At 57.2% G+C, this 27,261-nt stretch overlaps 1 protein-coding gene across 1 annotated transcript; it reads right to left on the bottom strand.

The window, feature by feature from the left end:
- Nucleotides 1–4,264: 4,264 nt before the first annotated feature.
- On the bottom strand, nt 4,265–27,261 carry DPT (dermatopontin). Its single transcript, XM_084867183.1, has 4 exons — nt 26,865–27,261; nt 17,248–17,373; nt 7,607–7,714; nt 4,265–5,665 (listed from the first exon to the last, which is right to left on the bottom strand). The coding sequence occupies exons 1-4, from the start codon at nt 27,167–27,169 to the stop codon at nt 5,599–5,601; spliced, it is 606 nt and encodes a 201-aa protein (XP_084723309.1). The 5' UTR covers nt 27,170–27,261; the 3' UTR covers nt 4,265–5,598.

Below are 27,261 nucleotides of genomic sequence, written 5' to 3'. Positions count from 1 at the left end.
CATCCAGGAACAAAGCGATCTGAATAGGTAGCTGCAAACAAGCAGACGGCACACGGTCCTCACTGTGTTACCCCCTCCCTCAGAGGCCCAGCCCCTCGGGCAGGAAGGTCTGGTCTCTGCAGTGACTGCATGCGGCACCAAGGAGATCAGGGCCTCTGCAGTGACTGTGTGCGGGCACCCAGGAGACCAGGCCCCCTGATGGAGCCCTCCGCAGGGAGAGCCTCACAGAGTCTGTCATCCTCCACCTCCTTCGCAGGATCCCAACCCCTCCACGGGGCCAGCGCTCAGAGAAAACCATCTGTGTCCATTGCACTGGCGTCACGACTGCTTTCCAGCATCGGCTTGGTTTCTGCTGGAAAGAGCCCCCGGGAGGAGGGGCTGCCGTCAGCCTCGCTCGGTTCTGCTCCCAGAGCAGGTGCCGGGTTCGACAGGCCGAGGGTGAAGTGCTTGTGGGTGAGCTGGTCCTGGGAGGAAGCGGTGGAGACGCAGCCGAGGGCCCAGGCTGTGCCTCTCGGTGGAGCCGACGCTTCTCCCTGCACCTCCAGGTCAGAGCTGCCTCCTTGGGCTGGAGCGCACTGGTGGGCCTGGGGGTTTGTGCAGGAGCCATTTCAGAGCAGACAGGGGCTGGGGCAGCCGCAGGAGATGCTGGCTGCCATGGCGATGGGGGTGGAGACTGGCCACGCGACCAGGGGTAAGTCAGGGAGTTCGCTGACCTCCACCACCGCCCTCCGAGGGCAGTGTGTCCGATGCCAGGTGACCCTGTGGGTCCCTCTTCTCGTTGGGCAGCAGTAGGCTTGGAAGCATAGAAGAGTGAAAACATAGAAGAGTGAAAACGGCTCAGTGGAACCCTGACTCCAGGTCACAGCGCAGAGAAACGGGGCTTTGGAAAGAGTCGGGGTTCCAAGTCCCATTCTGCCAGTGGGGCGACCCTGACCTGGGGAGAAACCTCCAGACCTGCAGGCGCCAACCCGAGACCCAGCAGGTGCCACGGAAAGCCACGGAGCGTGGGGTGGCAGCCGAGTTCCCGTCCTGCCCGCTCGCTAAACCCGGACCGGACCCAGGAGACCATTTCCAGGCTCAGTCCCGGAGCCAGGTTCTGGCCGGACTCAGCCACTCCTCCCGGCGTCCTCGGGCGAGGCATTCCTGTGTGAGACGTGGCAGTGGACGGTGTGTCCCGCGGTTTTCCTCAGGCCTCGGGGGCGCCCCACTTCCATGGCTGGCTCAGGCAGGCAGCCCCCGCACCTGCACCCTCACTCTGGTGCCAACCTCTTCTTGCCTGTCCTGCCTTTCCTCTGCCCACAGCCTGGGCATTGCTCGCTGCCCTGGTGCGTAAGCTGTCTTCCTCCGTGTATTAAACTTTCCGGGTGTTGCTTTTTGTCTCCATATCCGGGACCCCCCTTCCCCCGCCCCAAGGAAAAGTGTATGTTTGTGCTTCTTGGCCTCCTCCGGTTTGTGAGGAACAAAGCAGAGGTCAATGACACCTTGTCGGTGACAGTGTATGTGCAGGGGCACAGCCATGGAGACTCGGGTTAGAACAAGCAGGGGTCCCACCGCCCCCATTCCCCACGTGCCCACCTCTTCTCGGTTTTCTGCCCCTGTGTGACGCCTGTGGGCTTTTCATCTGTGCCCGCGGAGCCCCGGGCAGAGCACCCTGCCCGGCACGGCACCGTCTGGGCGAGGGACAGGCAGCGTGGCTCAGAGCATGTGTGTGACTTCCAAGAACATGTTTCTGGGGAGGAATGGCTCATGAGCTCACTGTTGCGTCTGCCAACAAAGGGGCCCAGGGAGCCAGCCACGTCAGCGAGCCCCCGGTCACAGAGAGGCCATGCGTGTCCGCCAGGCACCGCGTGTCAGGAAACACCCAGCTCCGAACAGCGGCCTGGCTGTCCTGCCCGCCAGCACCCGCTGACCCACCAGCACCCGCTGACCCACCGGCAAACCCTCCGCGGGCGTGGCACGGGACACAGGGCCATGGAAGCTGCTCATGAAGCCACATCTGTGCCAGGGCTTGTCCTGGCACTCTGCTTTACTCTTCAGGAAGTATTTGTGGTGCAGGGAACACAGCCAACAAAACCAAACCCTGCACCCACACCGGGGCTGTCTGCCGGTGAAAATAACAGTGTTCAAATGCGCACAGGGTTACAATGCCCACCCCGTGCCTAGTCTTGGGCTGCCCCTCGGATGCCGGTTTGCTCACAGCCCAGAGGCCATAAAAACACACCAATTGGCATTCAGGCACCAAGTATTGTGACACACAATTCCTGAGCATGTAAGTGGCAATTGTGACCAGGCAAGTGTGCTTTCCAACTCACCCACCATTAGTGAGTAGCTTATTATTATTATTATTATTATTATTATTATTACTACTACTACTAGAGGCCTGGTGCATGAAATTCATGCACGGGGGTTGTGTCCCTCAGCCCAGCCTGCACCCTCTCCAATCTGGGACCCCTCGAGGGATGTCCGACTGCCCAACGGGAGGTAGAAGGGGGCCGGAGACAGACAGTCCGTGCTGCATGGCGACAGGGAAGACTATGAGAGGAGGAACCGTCTACACTAGGGGTGTCGAACTCAATCAGAGAAGGGGCCAAAATCTAAAATCCAGCCTTAATCGTGGGCCCAATGGTTTACTGAACAGTCATAAACTGACAATGTCATAAACTGACAGCGGAGTGCAGTGATGACAGCGTGGTGCGGGCCACATTGCAAGGCCTGGCGGGCTGGATTTGGCCCGCGGGCCTTGTGTTTGACACATGTGGTCTACACGGAAGGTTCTCTATTTGAGTTAATACAGCCACTGAGACTTTCAGGAGAATGTGTTCTGCAAACTCACTTATCAGCAGAGCCAAATATCAACAGGACAACGATTGAAATTTCTTTGGAGAGCCAAATTTTTTAAACTTCAACTTCTTCTAATGCCAATTCTTCAACATAGACTCACCCAGGCTGTGGTATTTTGTAAAAGAGCCACACTCAAGGGGCCAAAGAGCCGCAGTTTGCCGACCACGGTTCTAAGGAAACTAGAAAGAAGTTGGCTTTCACTCTGGGCCAAAGCCATTGGCCATAAAGATGGTATGTGTTGAAGAGCCCGGATGGCGAGGGGACTTCCTGGGCCCTGGTGTTGGGGTGAGAGCAGGGGTGGGGGTTCCTGTTGTCCCTCAGGGCCGAGCACCGCCTGGGCTTCTGCAGGGCCCCGCCTTCCCTGTCTGTCTTCTCACATCCCCTGTGAGACCATAGGCCCGGGAGGGGGACCCACGTCTCTTCTCCCCGCTCCACGTGGGGGTGGTTGGGGAGCGGCTTCCTGTCCCTGCCAGGCCGGTGAGCAGACTGTGGCAGGGATCTGGCCGGTGACACAGTCACCCTCGGCCAGAGCAGGGGTGGGCCCCGGCTCTCCACTCCCCCCCGGCAGTCCTCTGAAAGACACCTCAGCAAAGCCCGTGTAAATAATCAGGCCGGATAATGGCGCTCACAGGATCCTAGGACGGCCAGGAGCCAGCAACAATGGAGGCCAAGGTCCTGGGAAATGTGGGGGTGGCTCGTCCGAGCTGGGGAGGAGGCTGGCGGGAGGATCGCCATGGAAACAAGAGAGGGAGTGTGCGGTCAGACAGTCTGGCATATAGGCCTGGTCGGACTTAGCTCTCCCCGCCTGACTGGCATACGACGGAAAGCTCGGTCACTCAGGTTTGAACTGAGGGCACCACGTCTGCACTGAGCTGTCCTGGCTCCATGTACACAGGGACGTTCTCGGAGGGAAACTTTCCTGGTCGCTCTGCAGGTCAGCCAGCCGCCTTGCTGTCCCCTTCCCGCTGAGCTCGCCCCACACCCAATGCAGCCCTTTCCTGCGGCCCTGACCCAGGGCTGCGATCCCTCAAATACTAATGGCCCCCCTTGTGAGAATTAACATGCGAGGCTTGTTGGCAAGTAAGAATTTGCGGGGGTGGAGGGGTTGGAGGGTGGGGGGGTGGGAACAACGGGGGAGACCACGCAGCTGAGAAAGGACCTCCAGTTAAGGCTGAGGAGGCCGTCCTAGCCCTGCCTTCCCCTTCCCGTGCCGGCATCTCCCAGCCAGGCAGCCCCCTGGCCACACCCACCTTCTTGGCTGCCTGGTATGTGCTCTCCTGGTCTGAGAGCAGAAGGCAAACTGTGTCTAAAGGACAGAGGTACTTCTGTGGTTAAAAACGCATGTGATATATTCTTTATTAAAATCCTCACAGTTTTTTTTTTTTTTTTTTTTTTTTTTTTGAGAGAGAGAGAGATAGAGAGAGAGAGAGAGAGAGAGAGAGAGAGAGAGAGAGAGAGAAACATTGATCAGCTGCCTCCTGTCCCCACCCTGACCAGGGATTGAACCCACCACCTTTTGCTGTACAGAACAGCACTCCAGCCGACTAACGTGCTGGCCAGGCTGCCTGGCGCACTGAGGGGAGGGGCTGAGGGGGCAGAGGCAGAGCTGCGGCTCCAACCTGTGTCCAGTGGTCGATGAGCGCTCAGGTCCCAGCCATCCCTGCCACTGACCTCACGGTCTCCCGGGTGCCCGCCCAGCTGTACAGCCTGGTGGAGCTGTGCTTTCTAGAGGATGGCTGGGGAGCTGGAGGGGTGAGGGGCGGGGGTAGCAAACACTGGCCCTTCCCATTGCAGCACAGGAATGTTCATATTTTTATTCCTTTTATCATGAAGAGAGTACAAAGGCTGGGGACAGACACATCACGGGAGGAGAAGATGGTGCCGCCTCTGCCAAGGACACCCCTAAACTCACACTGGAGGGGAGTGGGCCCCCCGGGCAGCCTTTTCCATCCAGGAAATCCAGGCGCCTGCGACTCAAAGCCAGTCCCATTTCCCAAAGCAACCTGCGCACTCCCTGCCCCACCCCCATCCTAACCGGAGTCCAGCCTCGGGCCTTCCTCTTCTTCCTTTTCTGTCTGACGGGAGACTGATCCCCGTGCTCCCGGCACTTCTGGGCATGCTGACCGCCTCCTTCCACTCCAGAAAATCTCTAGTCATTTCTTTCAGCTCTACCCTGCCCTCCTGTTCCCAATTCCCTTCCCAGTCCCCTCACCTGGAGCAGGGAGCACAGAGCGGTGCCCTGAACTTCCAGGCTAGTGTGTCCCTCAAGGGGAGCCTGTCCTCCGAGAGGACACAGCTTCCCAACTGCAGAGACCCCTCCCTGCCATCTTCCTCCACCTGCCCTGCGCTCAGCTCCCAGGCCTCTCAGCCCGGGGGCTCCAGGGACCAGGCTCCCGCTCAGGCTGTGCACGCACAGTGTAGGTGCTCAGACCATGAGCACACACACAGTATGTACTTGGGTTGTGTGTGCACACAGTAGGTGCTCAGGCCATGAGCATGCACACCATACATGTAGCCTTCAGGAAAGTCCTATAAAAACAGTCTCATGTTGAGAGTGAGAAACGTGTCTTCATTGTGGGTTTGGTTATAAGTGTGATAGTTGTCAGAAAGGCTTAGCAAGCTGGCATCACAGCCGCTGACCAGCTCAGGGGGCAGGAAGAGTACAGGAACCTCCTGGGACCCAACTGGAGTTAACACAGGTGGACACCCTCGGGCCTCCAGCCTCTCCCCTTCACCCCGATCTGGTTCGAGGCAAATCTAAACATTTGCGAATTCACAGTCATAGTTGGTCATGCGGCACATTATGAACTTCCACTGGCGGTCCCTGTGGAGAGAGAGAGAGAGGATGGTGGTGAGAAAGGACTCTGGGAAGGGCGAAAGCCATGACCCCCCGCCTCCCCGCAGGAACAGTTAGGACCAAAGGGACCTCCCTCTCCCTCAGAGGACAGGTCTTAAGCCTCCAGAAGATTAAGGGGGGCGTGGCCTGTGAGGTCAGGAGTCCTGGGCACTTCCTCACCCAGCCCAGCGCCCCTGGAGAACTGATGAGGGGCTGGTATGTGGTGCCTGGCCAGCTCCCACTGCTCCATCCCTAGCAGCTTGGAGCACAGCATGTGGTAACCGCCCACATTTCACCTGACAGGGAATCCACCAGCTCCTTTGTTCTTTCTCTGAGTTCTGACCCTGTGGCAGCTCCTTGGGGAAACACGACCGACCACGGACACCGGGAGTGAAGGTGAGGAGCCCACCCTAACCCCGGAAAGGGAAAGGCAGGGCTGCCTCTGGCCCGGCAGGAATCAGTCGCCTGTTTGCTAAGAGGGCGGGTTGGGTGTGAGAGTTCAGAGACTCACTCAGCCTCGGCCAGCGTGGAGTGGAGGCAGTGGCCACTTAGTAGCCCCAATCCAGTTCTGTTCTAGCAATTTTAAATGGGATTCCTCCTCTCTGTGATTCCCCTGCCTTTTATACAGGGACTCAGAGCTAATCTTCTTGTGGACGTGGGGCGTCGTTAAAGACACTGAGCACCCCGCTCTCCGGTTACCCAGTTGCCCTTCAGGGCTCCACAGCCAGCTGAACGGCACCAGCTCCTGTGGTAGTTGAATTCTGTGGTCTTTCCTTCTCTTAGGTGAGTGCATTTGAGACTGTGTGTGCGTGTGCATGTGTGTGTGAATACGTGTGTGTGTGTGTGTGTGTGTGTGTGTGACATCATTCACCTGTTTCTCCTCCCTCTAAAGCAACTTTCATTCTAAGTATTATCTTCCCTGTTCATTTTTGAATTTGCTGCTTCTAGAAAATAGGTGACTTAACTAGTTAAAATGTATCTAAAATAAAAATTATCCCAACTGAGAACTGAGGGTTCTCTCATGGGTAACATGAACGTGTTTGTTCAGGAAGCCTCTTTAGAGCTAATTAACGTTTACTTTTTGGTTTGTTTTTGTTTTTTTACATTTGTGGACCTTATTGATTAAGTGCACTTCAGTGAGGTGAGATGTCATTTCATTTATGAACATAAATATACACAGAAGGCAAGTCTCACCCAGATCCATCACCGTCCACAATCTACTGAGCCGACGGAAGCTTTGTTCTCTTTGCAAAGCGTGCGCTGGTAACGCTTCAGGAACTTGTTTGCTGGGTGAACTGGTTCTCACCTGCCTGCAGGTAGGTCACATCTACCTGTCAATGCCTGCATTTACCCACACCCCTCTCCACATTAGGAGGGAGGAGAATCCTATTCTCTGCTTGTTGTGTTGCCTTGATGTGTTTAGGTGGACTGGGGAGCTGACTGTGAGAGAAATGGGGTGAAAAGTTACTGACTTTTGTGTTATTAAAACTTCTCTCTTACATTTCTAAATAGGCTGGTGGGTTGGTGTGCTTCTCTCCAGCCCCTCCCCTCGGTTTCCCCACAGCACCAAGGGGTGGTGCGGAGAACCGGTGCTGAGAGGTACCCCTCCCACCATGGCTGCCCTCTCCCGCTGACGTTTGGAAGAAGTACCTTTTGAAACGGAGTGAAGGGAAGAGCTTAGAGCATCGTGAGCTACCAGAAGGGGATGTTCCACCCCGGAGCAGGCTGGACCCCTCATGGCTCCACTCAATGCATTTGTGAGAAGTCAGTTCCCAGCACCTCCCATCCTCCAGCCTGCTCAGGTCTCTCCTAAATCCCGGACCAAGAGGGAAGCCACAACAGTGAGGACCCCTCTCGGACGTCCTGCAGCCAGGGCCCTGGCACGGAGCTCGAGCTGCTCCTCGAACCCCTGGCCCGGGCGGAGCTCACCTTTCCACTGCGGAGAAAGTGGTGGTGGCTCCACGCATGTAGTAATCGTAGCTGTAGGACACCATGTCCATGTCCTCGCCGTAGTGGCCGGGGTACTCCGTGGTCATCCTGTGGGGAGGAGAGGAGGTGAGAGGGGAAGATGAGATTGCGGGCCACGGGCAGGCTGTGCGGAGGGCGGCCTGTGGGCCTGGAGCCCGGCCCGAGGTGGATGGTGGCTTAGCAGACGGCCCAGGGTGTGAGCAAAGAGGAACCACTCCACTCTCACCTCCTTCTTCCTGCCCTGAGGCTCGCCGCTGAGAAAGAAGCCGACACCTCCTTAGGCCTTGCAGAAATATTAATATCAACATTAGTTCATCCCATTCAAGTCAACTAAAACCATGTTTTCAAACCGCAGAGTGACTCATTAGGGATCATGAAATCAATGCAATTGGTAATTGCCAAATTTCCTTTACGAAAGGACAAATAGAATAGGAAACATCAGTGAATTCACTGCATACACGAAGGATAAGTTCTTGGGTATATGTGTAAAAACTTTGTTTCAAATGTATGTGTGTGTGTGTGTGTGTGTGTGTGTTTAAAGTATTTCTATTGATGTCAGAGAGGAAGGGAGAGAGAGAGAGAAAGAGAAACATCAATGACGAGAGAGAATCATGGATCGGCTGCCTCCTGCACGCCCCACACTGGGGATCAAGCCAGCAACCCGGCATGTGCCCTGACCGGGAATCAAACCATGACTTCCTGGTTCCTAAGTCAATGCTCAACCACAGAGCTACACTGGCCGGGCTGTATGTGTATGTTTTATGATGTATGTGTTGTGTGGTGGTTTAAATGTATGATGTGTGTGTTTTGATGTATGTACTGTGTGGTGCTTTAATCTGTATCTGTTACTGTGAGTCGCAATAAAAAGGTGCTTGGAAAAGTGAAAGGAGAGGTGAGCTCCCGGTGGTGGCTGCTTTGGCCATGGCTGGAGCCGCCGGCCACGCGGCTCACAGTGCGCAACAGCCGTGGGCTCGCCCAGGCCCCAAGCCAGCCACGGCCACACCCTCCACTGACCCCGTGGCGGGAAACTGGAGCACACTCATCACCGATACCATGGACCCCAGCTGCTCACACATTAACAAGCCAGAATGCGGTGCCGGGGAGCCGCCCTGCAGCTCCTGCAAAACAGGAGTGAGCCGAGAGCTCCCTAACCTGTGTCAGGCTAGGCCTCGGGGACACCCCGTTCCCCCACTTCCCAGTCAGCACTGTATATCAGACGTCCCATTCTAATGTTGATGACTTGCCGCATTCATCTCGTTCACTTTTGGCTAAAAACGCAGCATCCTGTGTGGCACCTGGCTTTGTGATGCTGGCCAATGAGAGAGTTCCCGGAGGGGCATCTGGGTGCACGGGCACTGGGCAGCATGCACACCTGTGACTCGCTCAGTGCTGGCCATGGGGGTGGAGGGGATGGTGGGCAGCTCCTGCATTCTCCTCCGGGCCACAGAGAGGATGGCCCTTTCTGACAGGCGGATTGCCGAGAAGTTTCTGCACAAACCAAGCCTTTGTGATCCTTAAGCACCTGCTCTCCCAGGTAAGCTACAGGGCATGCCCAAGCTTCGGGTTAGCCTGCAGGCACTGCATCGGAGCTGTCGGAATTATCCTTACAACGATGAGACACTACCCCCCAGATGCAGTGACACACAGAGGAGAGCCCTCCAGGGGGACAGCCAGCGTGGCTTCCCCCCAGAGAGCCAGGGAAGCTGCCAAATGGGGCTGAATGGCCAGCATTTGCCGCCGCCAAAGTGCCCTTCCCTGTGGAGAGACCCTGCCCCCACGGGGTGTGAGAACTGAGGCCTGTGCTCACATCTTCCTGGTGCGGCCTTCTGGAGATTTACATTTCAGCTCCACTGTGTATCCCAGCTTGGGGAGACCAGCTCCAGAGACACCGAGGCTCACCCTGGCAGAGGAGAGTCCTTGAGTCCTTTCCAAATTGCAGTTTTGGCACGGAGCGCCCAGCTCACCGCCCACACCCACGCCCACGCCCACGCGGATCAGCAAGCACAGTTGTTTGGACTCCGCTTGGCTTTCATCAGTCCCATCCATCTTAGTCTCCCTGGTTTTGACCTTGGCGGGGACAATGCCCCTCCATCTCCTCTTCGGCTAACGTAACTGCTCTCCTCCCTGTTTTCACAGGAGATGCTGGCTGTGTTGTCACCCATCACCTCCTCTAGGCTGGTCTCCCATCGAGGTTGGGAGAGCTCAGTGCTGTGCACAGAGCGTAGGGTTTGGAGGCAGCTGGGCCTGTGTGGATTGAGTTGGGAACCGTGAACAAGTCATTGTGCACACAGCTCCCTCTGTGTGTCATGCATGTTCTATACGACGCTCTGTTACAGTGTCGTCATTTCTGCGTGAGAAGTGAATGAGCTAACCCAGTGGTTGGCAAACTCATTAGTCAATAGAGCCAAATATCAACAGTATAATGATTGAAATTTCTTTTGAGAGCCAAATTTCTTTAAGTTCTTCTAACATCATTTCTTCAAAATAGACCCTCCCAGGCCATGGTATTTTGCAGAAGAGCCACACTCAAGGGGCAAAGAGCCACATGTGGCTCCAGAGCTGCAGTTTGCCAACCACAGAGCTAACATGAGCTTGGGGTAAATGCTCAATAAATAGAAGTTATTATCATTTTTATTGGGAACTGACTCAAAGTCTATGAATTGTGGTTATTTTGAATCCATTCCCTGGCTGACACAATGAATCAATGAGTGGTCGAATGAGTGATCGCCTCTAGAATCCAGTAAAGGGGATACGAGAGGACCAAGGTTGGTGTGAAGAACGGATTTGGCCTGTAACTGCGGTTTGCTTTGTTCTCAGTGGCTGGGGGGGCCAGGCCTCGTGTTAGATAATACTTTCTGAAATGTCTGCTCTGCAGAGCTGAGTGCAGGGAGGGAGGCATCACTGATACACATACGCAGACAGCCAATTGCCTCGTAAATAATAAATATGGCACCATTAACAGGACAGCCACTTGGACTGATGGAAGGGACAATTGGTTCTGCTCAAGCTCAGGGGTGCTGTTGCTATCCCCCCCCCCCCCCCCCGCAAAAAAAAAATGAGAATCTACACTCAATGCAAACTGCCTGCTTTCCCAAAGCCTGGGCCTCTCGTCTCCACACTAACAGCCTCCGCTCTCTCAGAGGACCCAGCCTGGCCGCCGGGCTTCCCAGCAGCCTCTGGGCTTCCCAGCAGCCTCTGGGAGCGTGCGCAACAGGCGCCTGAGTGGGGAGAGTCAGCAGCCAGCAGGTGCCGGCAGGTGGCTCTCCTCCTGCCAGGGTTCTGCGGGGAAAGGCCGGGCAAACACCCCCGTCTGTGTTACAGCCTGAGCAGTGGAGCGGCAGTTAGAGATCCGCTTCGATCCGGGGCTGGGGGTGGACAGAGAAGAAGGATGTTCAGGTTTGTTGTCCCGGGGTGAGCTGAGCGATCTGGGAACTACGCGGATCCACTCTCTGGCTCGTGACTTCAGCGCACGAGAGAGAGGAGCTGGGTGTGGAGAAGGCGGCGTCAGGAGTCCAAGGATCTCAGGCGGAGGGAGGAATGGAAGTCGGCTGTTTGATTCTGAGGACGGGCATCACTTTCTGGGTCACAACCTGTTACCTAATGAGCCAAACGGAAGGCCTTGGATCCGAAAAAGCCTGTAGAATAGAAAATGGATGCTCAGCCCCAGCCAGTTTGGCTCAGTGGATAGAGCATCGGCCTGCGGACTGAAGGGTCGTAGGTTGGAGTCCAGTCCAGGGCATATGTCAGCATTGCAGCTCCATCCTCAGTGTAGGGGGTACAGGAGGCAGCCCATCAATGATTCTCTCTCATCATTGATGTTTCTCTCTTCCTCTCCCTTCCTCTCTGAAATCAATAAAAATATATTTTAAAAAGAAAAAAAATCAATGCTCACTGTGAAACGGTGAGTTCCTGGCCCCCAGAGGGCTCTGCCTGGACAACCTTGGCAGGTGGGGGTTGGGGTGGGGGTGGGGGTGGGGGTCCGGGGTGCTCACGCGGTGGCTGGTGCTGCATGGAGATTGGAAGTGCTTACACGCGTTCTCCGAAGTCTGTGGCTTCCTCAGCTGTGACATGTGTTTGTGGTTTGCTGATGACTGGCTGGGCTAAGAATGTGAATTCTCATGCATAAACACTAAAATCGGCACGTGTCCAAGCCGGTGGGGCTGCGGGTGACGGCGTGTCCGCATCTATCAGGAATTCGCCTTCTTGCCAGAGAGCAGCGAGGCTGCCGCGTCTGGAGAAACGGCACCCACCGGAGCGAGCACAGCGCCGGGTCCCACCAGGCCAGTGACACGGGTCCCACCAGGCCAGTGACACGGGGTCCCACCAGGCCGGTGACACGGGGTCCCACCAGGCCAGTGACACGGGTCCCACCAGGCCAGTGACACGGGGTCCCACCAGGCCGGTGACACGGGTCCCACCAGGCCAGTGACACGGGGTCCCACCAGGCCGGTGACACGGGGTCCCACCAGGCCAGTGACATGGGTCCCACCAGGCCAGTGACACGGGGTCCCACCAGGCCGGTGACATGGGTCCCACCAGGCCAGTGACACGGGTCCCACCAGGCCAGTGACACGGGTCCCACCAGGCCAGTGATACGAGGTCCCACCAAGCCAGTGACATGGGTCCCACCAGGCCAGTGACATGGGTCCCACCAGGCCAGTGACATGGGTCCCACCAGGCCAGTGACACGGGGTCTCACCAGGCCAGTGACACGGGGTCTCACCAGGCCAGTGACACGGGGTCCCACCAGGCCAGTGACACGGGTCCCACCAGGCCAGTGACACGGGGTCCCACCAGGCCGGTGACACGGGGTCCCACCAGGCCAGTGACACGGGTCCCACCAGGCCAGTGACACGGGGTCCCACCAGGCCGGTGACACGGGTCCCACCAGGCCAGTGACACGGGGTCCCACCAGGCCGGTGACACGGGGTCCCACCAGGCCAGTGACATGGGTCCCACCAGGCCAGTGACACGGGGTCCCACCAGGCCGGTGACATGGGTCCCACCAGGCCAGTGACACGGGTCCCACCAGGCCAGTGACACGGGTCCCACCAGGCCAGTGATACGAGGTCCCACCAAGCCAGTGACATGGGTCCCACCAGGCCAGTGACATGGGTCCCACCAGGCCAGTGACATGGGTCCCACCAGGCCAGTGACACGGGGTCTCACCAGGCCAGTGACACGGGGTCTCACCAGGCCAGTGACACGGGGTCCCACCAGGCCAGTGACACGGGTCCCACCAGGCCAGTGACACGGGGTCCCACCAGGCCGGTGACATGGGTCCCACCAGGCCAGTGACACGGGGTCCCACCAGGCCAGTGGCACGGGTCCCACCAGGCCAGTGACACGGGTCCCACCAGGCCAGTGACACGGGTCCCACCAGGCCGGTGACATGGGTCCCACCAGGCCGGTGACATGGGGTCCCACCAGGCCGGTGACATGGGTCCCACCAGGCCGGTGACACGGGGTCCCACAGGCCAGTGACACGGGGTCCCACCAGGCCAGTGACACGGGCTGGCGGCGGGCTCACTCGCAGGGCGAGCTGCTGCTGACCCCCGATGCCCCAGCGCAGACACAGCCTCCCTCAGCCAGCGCCCAGCACTGCGGGCTCCGGCTGCAGGGGAGCTTCTCGGGGAGAGAGAAATGGGCCAGCTCCCTGGCAGGTCATCGCCGCCAGCGAGCGGGCGAGAGGGGCGCTTTCACACCGGAGGGGAGGCTTGTGGGCAGTTTCGCCCTGGGAAGTGTGGGAAAACAGTTCACACTCAGGAGGGTTGTCAGAGAGTCAGAGAAAACAGTGCCGGTGAAAGAAATCCTTTTCAGTACAAAACAACACCGCATCCGTGTCAGGGTCACCATGGTTACTGTTCCTAGGAAACTGCCGCAGGCTTACTCACTGCAGACATTTACGAAGGGGCTGCTGTGGACCAGCAGCACGCTGAGGTGCTGGAGAAACAAGGCCTCATGGATGCTGGGGGCCACGTTCATTAGAAAGACGTGTAACGCCGGACTCGGCTGTCTGAGAGGCCCCGAAATGTCTAGACACCCAGGGGTGCTGCACACAGGTGCCGCTGCAACCCGTTCCGTGGCTCCTCCCAGCTGCCCTGCGATGAAGCACCGTTCCCCTTGGTAACCATGGCAGCGTCCATCTCTAACACCCATGCCCAGGAGAGAGGCAACGGGGGAGCCGTCCTGGGGGTGGGGCACGCTGCAAAGGGGCTTTACTGCCTTTCTAAGCGGTTCTGACCCTCCTTCCCCCTCTGCCCCTGCCCATCCTCTGGTTCTGGACCATTCGGGCCTGCCTGGGTGGTGGGGCAGGCTGACCAACGCTGGGAGGGGTGAGGGTCGGGTGGGCAGGCCAAGGACCAGTATTGTCACCTGAGCCTCAGGAACCTCAGGAAAGCTGCTCACCCTCCGCCAGCCAGTGAGCCAGGGCTGTTTCTGAGCACAGAGCTCCGTGTTCGTCCGGCCTTAGTCCTCAGCATCTTGCTTGGTGGGCCATCGTGGGGGAACCTGACAGGTGGTCTCTAAAGGATGGCGGGGACCAGCCCCAGGGATCCTGAGCCTGGGGCATCTTGGGAAAGTCAGGAATGTGGAGGCACAAAGACCTGGGAGTCTTTTAGGTTCCGAGCCAAACACACAGGAGAAGCTCGAGGCAGCGATGCTGGGGGTGGGGACACGGAGCAGAAGCCACAGAATACAGCGCTCTTGGGGTGTGGTGTGTGGACAGCTCCCCTTTCCCCCCCTTGGCTCAATTCACCCCCACACTGAGCCTGACAACTTTCCTAACACCATGAGCCTATGTCCTGCCCGCCTCACCTCCGAAGCCTCGGCCTTATCCACGCCCCTTGTTCTCTCCTGGGCCAGGGGCCCGTGGCCAGCCAGCGACAGTGCAACGCCCTCCAGGGGGCCGCTCTCGCCTGGGTCTGGGCAGAGGCCTCAGGCCTCACAGCCGTGACCCTGCAGCTGCCCCAGCCCCCTCCTCTACCTGGGAGGTGTCAGGACACCCCACCACACTGTCCAGTGGACGGCTCCTCGTTCCTCTGTACAACCAGCTCCAGTCACTGGCTCTGCTTCCTGCTGCTGACCCCTCACAGGCCTGCAAGGAGGTGGGGAGCAGGCTCTCGCAGCAACTGGGAGGGAGGGGCCTCGGCCGCCAGACAGGCCAGCACTGCACCCCTGAGCCAGGGACCTCGGCAACCAGACAGGCCAACACTGCACCCCCTAAGCCAGGGGCAGCACCAGGCAGATGGCTCTCATTTCATCCCCACCAGAACACTGGGAGCAGGCTGGTCACCCATCCGCTCACAGATGCTGCGTGCTTACTGTGTGCCTGCACCACTCAGGGACTCTGCTTGTGCGGCTAGGGCTAAAGGGGCGGCGAGGCAGACTTCACAAGTAAATGCTGCATTTCGGGTCTCTCCACCTTATTCTGCACCCCCTCTCCTCCCCTCCCCTGAAGCACCGGCTCCAACATCCATCTGATGCTTACTGAGCAGACCCTGCGCTCCGCGGACACGATCGAGGTTCGTGTCCTCCAAAGCGCCCAGTGCAGTGGGCAGCACCTGCCCATGCCCTCGGAGGGAGTGCACTCAGTGGAGGCCCAGGCGCCCAGTGGGGGCCGCGGACAGGCCCCACCCCAGCCCTCTGCTGCCGGGGCGTCCCTGCCTCCCTCTAGGCTGACTTCTCTTTCACCCCGTTCTCATCCTCCCAGAACACACCCCCGGGACGGCCCCGCGTGCCCAACCCTGTGGTTCCCTTTGGAGCCGCTGAAGGGCGGGTCTACCCAGAGTGGTGATGGATGAACGGACCGGGTGATGGATGAGCTGACTGGGTGCTCCTTCGTGTCTCACTCTCCCAGACACGTTGTTTACATGCAAACTGTGCGTGGCGCCTGGTAACAGAGGGAGGCTGACCTCCCTGAGGGAGGCCGGCTGCTAGCCTAGCCCTGGAGCAGGGCAGGGGAGAGAAGGTTCCGGAAGGCCTATCCGCTGAGGTCACAGGCTCTCCTCCCCCCTCTCAACGGCCTGGTCCCCAGGACCTTCATCCTGACTTACAGGCAGGCTGGGCGTCTGGCCTGCCCTGGGGTTCACCTTTGTGCCTTTGGGGTTGCAACATTTGAGGGCGCCATACAGCCTCCACAGTCTCTAGTCCCGGGTGTCAGCGTGGGCCCGAGCGTGCCCGGAAGCTCTGTGAGCGAGTGTGAGCGTGCTCGGTGCCTTCCCTTCCTCCTGATTCTTATGGCCAGACAGGTGGCCGCCTACTAAGTGACGGACTTGAGCCCCTTAGAAAGGAAAGGGACTTCCTGGAGATGAGCCAGGTCTGAGGGGAGAGGAGGAGGAAGGAGGAGGAGGAGAGGGAGAGGAGGGGCCCAGGCTCAGTGGCACCCCTGCCACTGTACCCGCCTCAGGAAACCCCTGTCTCTGATGCAGGACGTCGGTCTTTGATTGGCAGTTCCAGCCTACACCCCGGCCTCCCCCGCTCTGTGGCCCCATGGAGCACCTCGGAGAGCTGGAGGCAGCCTTCTCCATCATCCAGCCACTCCATCACCAGCAATGCCTCAGCTGCCTCGGGCTCGGAACTTTCCAGAAACACGCTCAGCTTTGGGGGCTGCCTGTGCTCGGGACAGTGTGCCCCTGGGACCCTGGAGCCAGGCGGCCTGGTCTCAGAGAACATGCACAGCCTGCGAGGCCACCCTTGGAGGCCTCACCTTGTAGAGACAGACCATGGTGAGAGCCACCTGCCAAGCTGACCCGCGACTCCCCGGTCCCAGGCAGCCATGCCTGGTGTCTGCACACAGGAGGCCTGGGGCAAGGTGTGCTTCAATACCCAGGGTGGTTATCAGGGAATTACATGCACAGCCTTCTCCCCGCAGGCAGTGTGGCGCTGGCATGGACATTGGCATTAGCCCAGGGAACGAGAGGGAACAAAGCCTCATACTGGGATTGCAGATTGATCTAGAAAACAGAGCCTCTTTACGGGTGTCTGTAATTATGTACATGTTTGCAGATCTGACCTGTGATCAGCAGAAAAAGTTCGGCTCTCAGTTCTGTCCACAGCCTCTGTCTGATGGGAAGTCGGTGTGATGGAGGGAGGGGCACTGGGGCAAAGGTCATGCCTCTCCCTCTCCCCCCAGAGGCACCCAGGCAGCCAGGTGACTTCCTTGCTCTATTGTTCTGTCTGTATCTTTTTTCTTCCTTCCTTCCTTCCTTCCTTCCTTCCTTCCTTCCTTCCTTCCTTCCTTCCTTTCTTTCTTTACTTTACTTTTCTTTTTTTTTTTTTTTACCAAAAGAAGGTTGTGGGAGTTTTGGGTGGATGATCTGTGAGGCCCCTCTCAGTGTGAACGTTCTTCCAGCCTTTTCATCGGTTGGTTGGTTGGTTGATTGGTTCATTCATTCACTCATTCACCCATCCATCCATTCACCCATCCATCCATTCACCCATCCACCCACCCATCCATCCTCTATGCTAGCTGCTGCATCTGAAGTCTGTTATGCCGGGCCTATCTGAAGGCAGAGACTGGAGCAGAGCACGCCTCCCCCCCTCGCTCCCCCCATGCTCCCCAAGCCCCGGGAGTCGGGAGGGCTGCAGTGGGCCCAGCTCACCAGCAGGAATAGGGACACCTCTTGCTGTAGCGACAGCAGTAGAACTGCCACTCCCGATCCAGCACCGACTCGAAGTAGCGGCTCTGGAAGCCGGCCACCAGCCCGTTGTTGGAGCAGGTCTGGTACCTGGAGAGAAGGAAAACACGGTGAACCAGTGACAGTGCCACACCAGTGGCCTTTCTGGGCCGGCTCCACTGAGGCCCAGCCAGCTGCTCTCTCACCAACCTGGATCCCTGACAATGCATTCCATGTTTATGCAAACAATAAAGACTTTGCTGAATTTGTAGAAATGACATATGCTCACCATTAAAATTCAAATGATGCAGACTCTTTCAACCGAAGGAAATTGGGGAACACAGCCCCTGATAGCCCTCAGTGAACACATTGTGAGGTGGAAGAATGCATACATGGGCGAATGTGGAGGCATCTAGAATTTACAAATGCAAGACTGTCTTATTATTCGTGCCATTTAAAGTAAAAGATAATGAACTTCATTTTGCTTGAGTGTAAAATAAAAGAAGAAAAGAGAAAGGCAGAGAATGGTGACCTTCACATGACCTTTCCTTCTGCTCAGGAGCAGAGCCTGGAGCACAGGGCGCCCCTTCCCTGGAGAGGGCTGGGCAGGGGCAGCCCGAGGGGAGCTGGGAACACACACACCCCGGGGGCTCTTCCTTACCCAGGAGTCCCCTCGCTACCGACGACGACGGGAGTCTGAGTCTTCACAGAAGTCAGCCTGCTCCCCGTCCACAGCCCTCCCTGCGGCCCAGGCATCTCACCACGCTGCCCGGGTGGGGCTGCAGGTCTAGGACTGGGCCCAGGGTCTGCACAGCCCCTTCCTGACTCAGCACTGGCCTCCAGGGTGCTCACCTCTTCCCTCTCCTCTCTTGCCTGATCCCAGCTGGCTGCTCTTTCCAGCTCTTTCCATGGGAAGAGGGTGCTGCTCTCAGAGCCTCGGGGACCCGCCCACCTGCCACCGGCCATGGCCTGGCTGACCGCTGCTAGAATGCAGCCCTGTTTCCCAAGTTCAGTTTCCAGAAAATACCGCAGGTAAAGGAAGAGGTGCCTGTGCTGATGGGTGGAAGGTGCCTGGCGGACACACAGATGTGTGTGAAGCCACTGACAAACCTGGACATTGACTATATTTCCTGTCCCTGGCCAGCAAGCACCTGTCCTGTTCCTCCATGTGTTGTTCGTCTGTTCATCCATCCACCTATACCTTCACATATGCATGGAACCATCCGTCCTTCCCTCCTCAGCACACGCATTCCGGCTGCTCTCTAGCGGTCGCTGTGCTTTCGTGCTGAGAGAAGAGAGGGAGGGCCTAGTCCTCGGTGCCCGTGAGCCTGGATGTCAGGGAGCTCAGCTCTAGACCCACATCTCGAATCAGGGTGTGCACAGCCCCCTGCCCTCCGTGGTCTGGTCTCATTCACGCTTCCATCGCTCACATCCCTCAGGAGTATCTCCCCTGCTCCGCAGGGGCTGTGGGGGCCGGACAATGGGGCAGTTGTCTGTTTGGGCTTTGTTCCAGCAGCGAGTGAGGGGGAGGCCGGTACACAGCTCTCAGAGTGTCTGAGGGGAGCAGGTGCACAAACTGATGCTCTCTGCGACCTCCCTCCCCGTCCTGCGGTCCCACTGTCCCTGCAGTCCTCCCTCACTGCAGTCCCCCCTCACTGCAGGCCCCCCATCCTGCAGTCCCCCCATCCCAGCAGTCTCCCCTTCCTGCAGTCCCCCCATCCCAGCAGTCCCACCTCCTCTGGCATGGGTAAGAGCCCCGCTCCCTTCTCCACATCCAGGCTTTCAGTCTGCGGCCTGTCTACCAGGTTTCAAGAGGGGGAAGCAGGAGCCACCTGGGCGGAGGGACATAGAGCGGGGTGGAGAGACAGACAGATGCTCCCTGGCACCAGCTCAGCCCCATAACGCATGGAGGCTACCAAAGGCCCCGGGAGACCCAGACGGTCTTGGGAGAGGCATCCCGGGCCGTGCAGGGTCGCAGGCTCGGCAGCTGGAGCTCTGGGGCATAGATTGGTCCCACCTTTGTTGAAACGAAGAGGTGTCGCCCACCTCGGTGTCTCCTGAAGGTATGAGAGCTGCTCAGGGCACTCCTACTGCACACGCAGTATCTCTAGATTGTAACCGGACTGTCTGCTCCCCAAACAAAATACTACACACCAGGCATGGATAACCTAGCCATTTGTATATACCTCAGCTCCCCAAACAAAATACTACACACCAGGCGTGGATAACCTAGCCATTTGTATATACCTCAGCTTTATGATTTACCGGTGCTGTCCTAGGCATCTCTTCGAATTTCAGTTCCCACAGTGTAGTCATACTAGAGGGTCAGCAACTTCACCAAGAACTCACATGTGCCAGGCCCTGTCTGTACATTAATTATTTTCACCAACAAAACAGAGAGTCCATGCTCCACGCCCAGCATCGTTTGGTGCTCAGGACATGCAGGTTCGGAGAGGCCGGGGAGGTGCCTGGAGGACACAGAGCAATGATGGGTATCCGTCACCTCCTCTAACCGCACAGCCCGGGCCTGGTCTGTGCAGAGGCAGCAGCTAGAGTTGACATGTCTTGCCTACAGGGAGTAGTTGGGCTGCCTTTTGGGAATTGCTTTGTTTGACTACAAAATTCATAATCTTTTCATTATTTCAGTAAATTGCAAAGAAACACACACACACACACACACACACACACACACACACACGCACATAGAGGTATGGTGGTTCTGGCAGTCCCTTACTGACTGGGAAAACTGTCTGACAAGCACCCGGACAGGAACAAATCCTGTTCCGGAGCCGTGAACCTCATCTGTCCTCGAGGGCTCAGCCAGGACCCCTATTTGTGGAGCTCCCGGCAACTGATTGCTGTCCTCCTGGGAGGGATGTCGAGGGGAAGCTGGCTGCTCTCTGCCACTCAGCCTCCTGGTCCTCAGGGGTCACCCCAAGAGCATGTGATGCTTTCTTTAGCGCTGCACCCACTGTGGGACCCAAGAATAACAACCTCTGCCCGCAGCCCAGTGCCCCAGCTGCCGGCCCAGGCTCCGCCATGGTCACGCTGTGAGCAGGCGAGCCCCAACACTTATGAGCCACAGCCCCTCACCCCTCGTACCAAACACATGGAAAACAGCAGTGCCTGTCCTCCCTCCCCCCAGGACTGCTGCGAAGATCAAATGTGATTCGACTGTGAGTGACTCTGCAGAGACTGTATGTCCCTCAGGGTCACTTCCCTGGGTCTGGCAGTTTGAGATAATAAACATCTGGGCATGAACGAAGGAGCAGAGGAAGGTGTGCAGGAGGAATGTTTAATGACTCTGAAGCACCATGGCATTCTGCTGGTTTTCCAAAGGCTGCCCCTCTTGGCCTTACATCCTGGTCTATGGGGAAAGGGCCTTGTTCTGGGGTGAATTGGAACCCCCTGATACCCCTCCCCCAGTGTGGAGCCTGATTCTGTGATGCTCTGTTTGCATTAACTCCCAATATGCACCCACCACTGGCATCCTGTTCGCTTTTAATCCTTTCGTTTCAGAAAAGTTACGGTTCCCAGAAGCTGCGTGAAGGTATACAGGACCTGTGAACCAACCCCTGGATTCCTGTGGCATCTGCCTTCACAGCTCGGGAACCTGCACGCACCCTCAGGACTTAACATGGACACCACTGAGCCCAGGCTGGAATTAGACCCACTGGTTTTCTCACCAACGACCCTTCTGCTCCTGGATATGCACCAGGACACCATACGGCACTTAGCCCTTATGATCCTAGCTAATGAAAAGGGAATATGCTAATTGGCTACTCTGCCCTCAAAGATGGCATTGCCTACAGCCAATAAGGAGGGAATATGCTAATTGACTGTCACACCCTCAAAGATGGTGATGCCCACAGCCACAAGATGGCGGTGCCCAGTTCCCTTAGCCCCACCGGGGCAGCCTTGCCATGTGCCTGCCTCTGGAGTCCTCAGTCCCTTCAGACTCCCAATTGCCCAGAGCTGACCCGAAGCTCAGGTAAGCCTCAGATGTCAGCTGCCCAGGCCTGCCTGAGGCTCAGGTAACCAGGGCCAGCTGAGGCTTGCACTGCTGGCAGTGGCAGCAGCAGAGGTGTGATAGGGTGTCGTCTTCCCCTGATTGCCAGTGGTCTCCCGCTCCTAAGGGCTCCCAGACTGTGAGTCCCTCTAGTGTATGAAGTTTCATGTACTGGGCCTTTAGTTTTGAAACAAGAGGTTTACTAGTGGATTTTAAGCTCATTGGGACAGTGAGATTTCAAGGATCAAGAAACCTAATAACACGGTACCAGCCATGCTCTGTGCACAGTTCAGAGGCTCAGGGGCGTCTAAGAAGCACACCCCACCTAGTGGCAAATGCAACGATCAAGAGTGAGGTATGAGATGTGAGCATGAAGCTGAGCCCACGTTACAGACACTGGAACCCTGAGAGCAAAGGCACGGCAAAGTGGTGTCCCCACAGGAGGATGGCAGGATGGGACCCCCTGAAGCTCCCCCTGGCCTGGCCTAGTCTTCCCTGTGCACTTGGGGGACCCCTATGAGCTGGCATTACCCTAGGCACCAGGGAGTATCCATACGCGGCAAAGGAGACAGAATTCCTAACTTCACGAGGCTTCTGTGTGGAAGGAGACAAACAGCATACAAAACCAAGCAGGAGCCGAAAATGGTTTGGCTCAATGGATAGAGCGTCGGTCTGTGAACTGAAAAGTCCCAGGTTCAATTCCTGTCAAGGGCATGTATCTAGGTTATGGGCATGTCCCCAGTTAGGGGGTGTGCAAGAGGCAGCTGATCAATGTTTCTCCCTCATCGATGTTTGTTTCTAACTCTCTATCCCTCTCTCTTCCTCTCTGTGAAAAAAATCAATAAAAAAATATATTAAAAAAACAAAAACAAGCAGGAAGTAACAGGGGCGCCCCAGGAAACATTGAGCAGGTTGTGGGGCGTTGAGAGGAGGTGGCCTGCATGGAGGGCACCTGTGTGCGGAACCCTGAGTCAGGACTGTCGCTCCGCCTACACCTCGTCTGGGTCTCAGAGCTGCCATTGAATTGCCTCTGGCGATTCTCCGAAGCCCGGGGTACAGGGGTGCCTTCAGACAGGACGGGGTCCCCCTGATCCGATTGCTGAGTGCGTGGCAGCTGCTGGGCCCAGTCAGCCTCCTCCAGTCCCAGTTCCTTAAGCCTGTCTTCCCGCCCGCCCGTGAGGGCCAGGCATCTGATTCATTCATTCATTCCTTTATTTTTATTCAATATTTACCAATTTCTCTGGAGCAGATACCTGGTAGAGTGGATACTTGTGAGTGGCTTCTACAGCATTCATAGTGCTTGGCTTCAGCCTTGAAAACAAAAGGAAATTGAACTATCTCCTTTTAAATTGAATTTATTGGGGTGACATCTATATGACTGACCATACGTACGACCAACCAACCCACAGGCCAGTTCATATAATGCGCAATGGCAATTTAGAAATAAACGTTGACTTATACATCCATGATACCTATAAAGCTCTCGCTGGTGCCAATCATATGTGTGTTTAAATTTCATAATTCTAATTATATATACTATTTGACATGCAATTTTTTGCAGTAATTACTGCACGAATCTTTCTTCTAATTAATTTCCTTTCAATGTGCATGAATCCATGCACTGGGTCACTAGTTGGTTAATAAAACCATATCAGTTTCAGGGTGCTAGTCTCTAACACATCACCTGCATGTTATACTGTATGTACACCGCCTTAAGTCCCCTTGCATCACTATTTATTGCCCCTGCATGGGCATTTAGTTTAGATCTGGTTGATTTAGAGCTCTGCTCTTTTTCCTGTGAGTGACCCGGGAGCAGCCTAACAGCTTCTGAAGTGGTGCCACACCTTTCCTGTTTTCCTGGAAGGAGGAGCCACATGCCCATGGCCACGGAGCCACGTGGTGCTGGAAACGGGGGCTGTGAAGCCAGGTTTCCTGATTCTAAGACCAGAGTTTAACCTCCTAGAAAATTCCAGCCCCCTCTTGTTCCACTCGGGTCCACATGTCCCACAGCCTACCAGACAATTGCCGAGGCACGTCTGGGACCTAGGAAAGCCTCCTGGCCACATCAGAGCTGAGCAGCCTGCACACTTCAGGATCCTGTCTCAGCGGAGCTGCTGAGGCAAGCAGCTGCATGGACCCTCAGCCACGTGGTTCCCTCAGCCTTGTAAGCCCCTCAGCCGTGTGGGCTCCTCAGCCTCATGGGCCCCTGATCCACGTGGGCCCTCAGCTTCCTGGACCCTCAGCCGCGGTAGAAGCACTGTTAGAAGCCCTGCCCACTCAGCCAGTGTCCTCAGCAAACCCTGTGCACTGTCGTCCAGCTGAGAAAAGAGCGGTCAGACTGCCGATCCCAGAGGACTCCCTGAGCTTTGCTTGGCCCTGGAAACGCACTTGGGTTTTTCTTGCAGGATTTTGAGACTCCTCTCCCCTCTTAACAGAAGCCCGCAGGCTGATTTAGTTATATGATGTCGCCATATTGCACAGGACCGTCCGTCCGCTCTCCCCCGACAACACATTACGAGCCTGGACTGGAGAGGTAATTGCTTCCCAGCCACCGAGCAGTTCCTTCCCGCCAGACTTTATACTGAGACCGGAGTCTGAAGTCAAAGCCATGATTATCTGAGGACAGGAAGCCTGTGGGTGAGGGGTGTCCGTCTGGAGAGGCTGTTCCATGTTTGTGCATTCTGTGCTCTGTGATTTTGAGGGGACTCCCCAGGGAAGCAGGGGGACCCTCTAACTCTGCACACTCAGCGTGAGGAGGAAGCGGAGGGGGAGAGAGCCTGCCTGCCAGCATCTTGCTTGGCCAAACGAAATGACGTTATCCCCACTCCCTTTCCCTGCAAGGCCTTGGGAGTCAATGACAAGCCAGTCACAAGTTGTCCAGTTGAAAAGCAATCGCCATTTGCCTTCTCTAAACAGAAAGACAACAAGAACAGCGGAGGCAAGAAAATCTAAGTGCATGTAGGGCTGAGCAGAGCCAGAATGGGGGCGTGCCCGCCGAGGCCTGTCTGGCCCAAGTGAGCCGGCAGCTGAGGGAGCTGAACCCCAGGCCCAAAGTCCCCGACAAACTGTCTTCAGAACCAGGATCCAGATGCAGGCCTCCTGACTCAGCACCCCGGGGCGCCTCCTTCAGGGGTGAGGACCCATCTCTGAGCGCTGCTCTGCTGTGGCTCTAAGAGGGCCCTCTCACAGGGCACCCCTGGGTGGGCAACTAAGGGACAGTTTAATGGGCCTTCCCCAGGCTCCACACCAGTGAGGGCCCCACTTCCGGGAGTCCCTGCAGATGCCAGTCTCTGAGGCAGGCAGCGGTCAGAAGGGGTTCCAGATAAGTATGTCTGCTCACCACAGGCAGTGAGGTGGGCGAAGGTCCAATGAAAGGTCCCCCACCTGCCACTGCCTGTGTGACCCTCTGAGCCCCTCCTCAGTCATGGTAACCAAGCCAGTCCCCAACCTTCCAGAGCTGCTCTTGGCTGTGACCTTGAGATCCCAGCCTCCCCAGGATGAAGAATGAGGCCCTGAGTCCAGTCCTGAGGCCCTGACCTTGTCCCATGGCCCTGAGTCCAGACCTGTGGTCCTGACCTTGTCCCGTGGCCCTGATCTTGTTCTGTAGCTCCAAGTTCAGTCCTACAGTACTAACCTTGTCCCGTGGCTCTGACCTAGGCCTGTGGCTCTGGCTCTGGGGCAGGCAGCAGGCCCTCAGTGACCCAGCACTGTGGTTAAGCACCAACTTTTTGAAGCTAAGACTCGTGGAACCCAAATCTTGGCTCTGCCACTTTCCAGCTGAGGAAACCCCTGATGTCTTGACCTCAGTCCATCCACCAAAATCATCTACAGGTTTGCTCTGAGCATTAAGTAAGATAAACCATGGTATTGCTCGGGGTCAGAGGTCCCCTCTCACGCCTGGCTCCTTCACCCATCAGCATCTTCCCCCTTGATGGCCCATCATTTTCTGTCTGCCGGTAGTGTGACCCTCTCCCTCCCCCCTGCCTCCTGCAAGGGTATTATTGCTTGACCTCCCCCAAACCCACTGCATCACATAACATGTCAACCAGGCTTGCTCCTTCCTGGGCAGGTCCCCCACACTCCATCCATTTACACACCTGCCTCCATCCATCCATCCACACACCTGCATCCATCCATCCATCCATCCACACACCTGCCTCCATCCATCCATCCTGGTAATGGATGGATCCATTACCCAAGTGCAGGGGGTGTCCCTTACCCAAATGCAGGGGCCTCCATCCACCAGACATCTATCTCCATCCACTGCACACCTGCCTCCATCCATCCACACACCTGCCTCCATCCAGGTTGTGTGAGTAACGGGCCTCACAGCTAGTAGCTACTGGGGTGGGCTCCTGACCGAGCAGAGGGCTGGACCAGTCACACCCACAGTGAGTGAAGCACAGGCGGGGACCATGCCCGGGCTGTTGACTAGTGCAGAGCCCAGTCAGGGGGGAGCCGTAGCTCCCCTGGAAGTGTTTGGTGTCCTGCTCTCCAGTCATGGACGGGCAGGCCCTCCATCCCAGTAGCTGAGAGCACGTGTAACGGGCAGCAGGAAGCCGCGCTTTCACTTCTCTTTGCCTGGTTCTTGTCCCCTTTCCCGGACCCATTGCTCTAAATCAGTGGTTCTCACACTGTCTGTGCAGAGGGTCCAGTTGTCTGTTTCCCCAATCTGCAGTGGACCTTAGCCTGGCAAACCCACCCAGAGCTCCAGTGGCAAGGTTCCTGCAGGACTTACCCAGGCTTCAGTGGGTGCTGTCACTGAGGTCAGGCAGCCCCCAGGGGGAGGGACATGCTGAGATAGTGCCAGGACAAGGGCAGGGGGCCTCCCTTACCCAAATACAGGGGCCTCCCTTACCCAAATACAGGGGCCTCCCTTACCCAAGTGCAGGGGCCTCCCTTACCCAAGTGCAGGGGGGATCTCTTACCCAAGTGCAGGGGGATCCCTTACCCAAGTGCAGGGGGATCCATTACACAAGTGCAGGGGGGATCCCTTACCCAAGTGCAGGGGGGATCCCTTACCCAAGTGCAGGGGGGATCTCTTACCCAAGTGCAGGGGGATCCCTTACCTAAGTGCAGGGGGATCTCTTACCCAAGTGCAGGGGGATCCTCCCCCGCCCTGCAAGGGTATTATTGCTTGACCTCCCCCAAACTCACTGCATCACATAACATGTCAGCCAGGCTTGCTCCTTCCTGGGCAGGTCCCCCACCTTCCATCCATCCGCACACCTGCCTCCATCCATCCATCCGCGCACCTGCCTCCATCTACCACACATCTACCTCCATCCATTGCACACCTGCCTCCATCCATCCACACACCTGCCTTCATCCATCCACACACCTGCCTTCATCCAGGTTGTGTGAGTAACGGGCCTCACAGCTATTAGCTATTGGGATGGGCTCCTGACTGAGCAGAGGGCTGGGCCAGTCACACCCACAGTGAGTGAAGCACAGGCGGGGACCGTGCCCGGGCCGTTGACTGGGGTAGACCCCACAGGGGGGAGCAGCAGCTCCCCTGGAAGCGTTTGGTAACCTTACCCAAGGGCAGGGGGGATCCCTTACCCGACGTCCCCTCGGCCCCTGCACCCCTTACCATTCCATGCCGGCCCTGTTGATCTCCTCCCACCAGCACTCGGTGGGCTCGCCCAGGCTCTGGGTGGTGGGCATGCAGGCGTAGTTCCACTGTCTGTCCGAGCCTTCCTTCTTGCTGAAGATGCTCCTCACGGCCACCACCACCTGCCCGTGGGGACACTGGAAGCTGAAGCCCTGCCGGTTCAGGTTCACCCAGCCGTCATCGCTGTAGTCATGGTACTGCTGGTACGGGTACCCGTAGTCGCCATACTGGCCCCGGGCCACGGCGACCAGCGGCAGAAACACCCACAGAACAGTGAGGCTCATGCTGTCTGGGCTCCTGGCAAGAAGTGTCACCCCGGGTCTGTTGGACCAACCTTTTTATGCAGCTGCCGCTGACATGTGGCTTCCAGATGTGC

This window comes from Pipistrellus hanaki (genome assembly GCF_964339955.1).
Source record: "Pipistrellus hanaki genome assembly, chromosome: 18".
In the NCBI taxonomy this organism is placed as follows: Eukaryota; Metazoa; Chordata; class Mammalia; order Chiroptera; family Vespertilionidae; genus Pipistrellus; species Pipistrellus hanaki.
The sequence above is the reverse complement of the archived record's forward strand: the minus strand, read 5'-3'. Positions and strand labels throughout refer to the sequence as shown.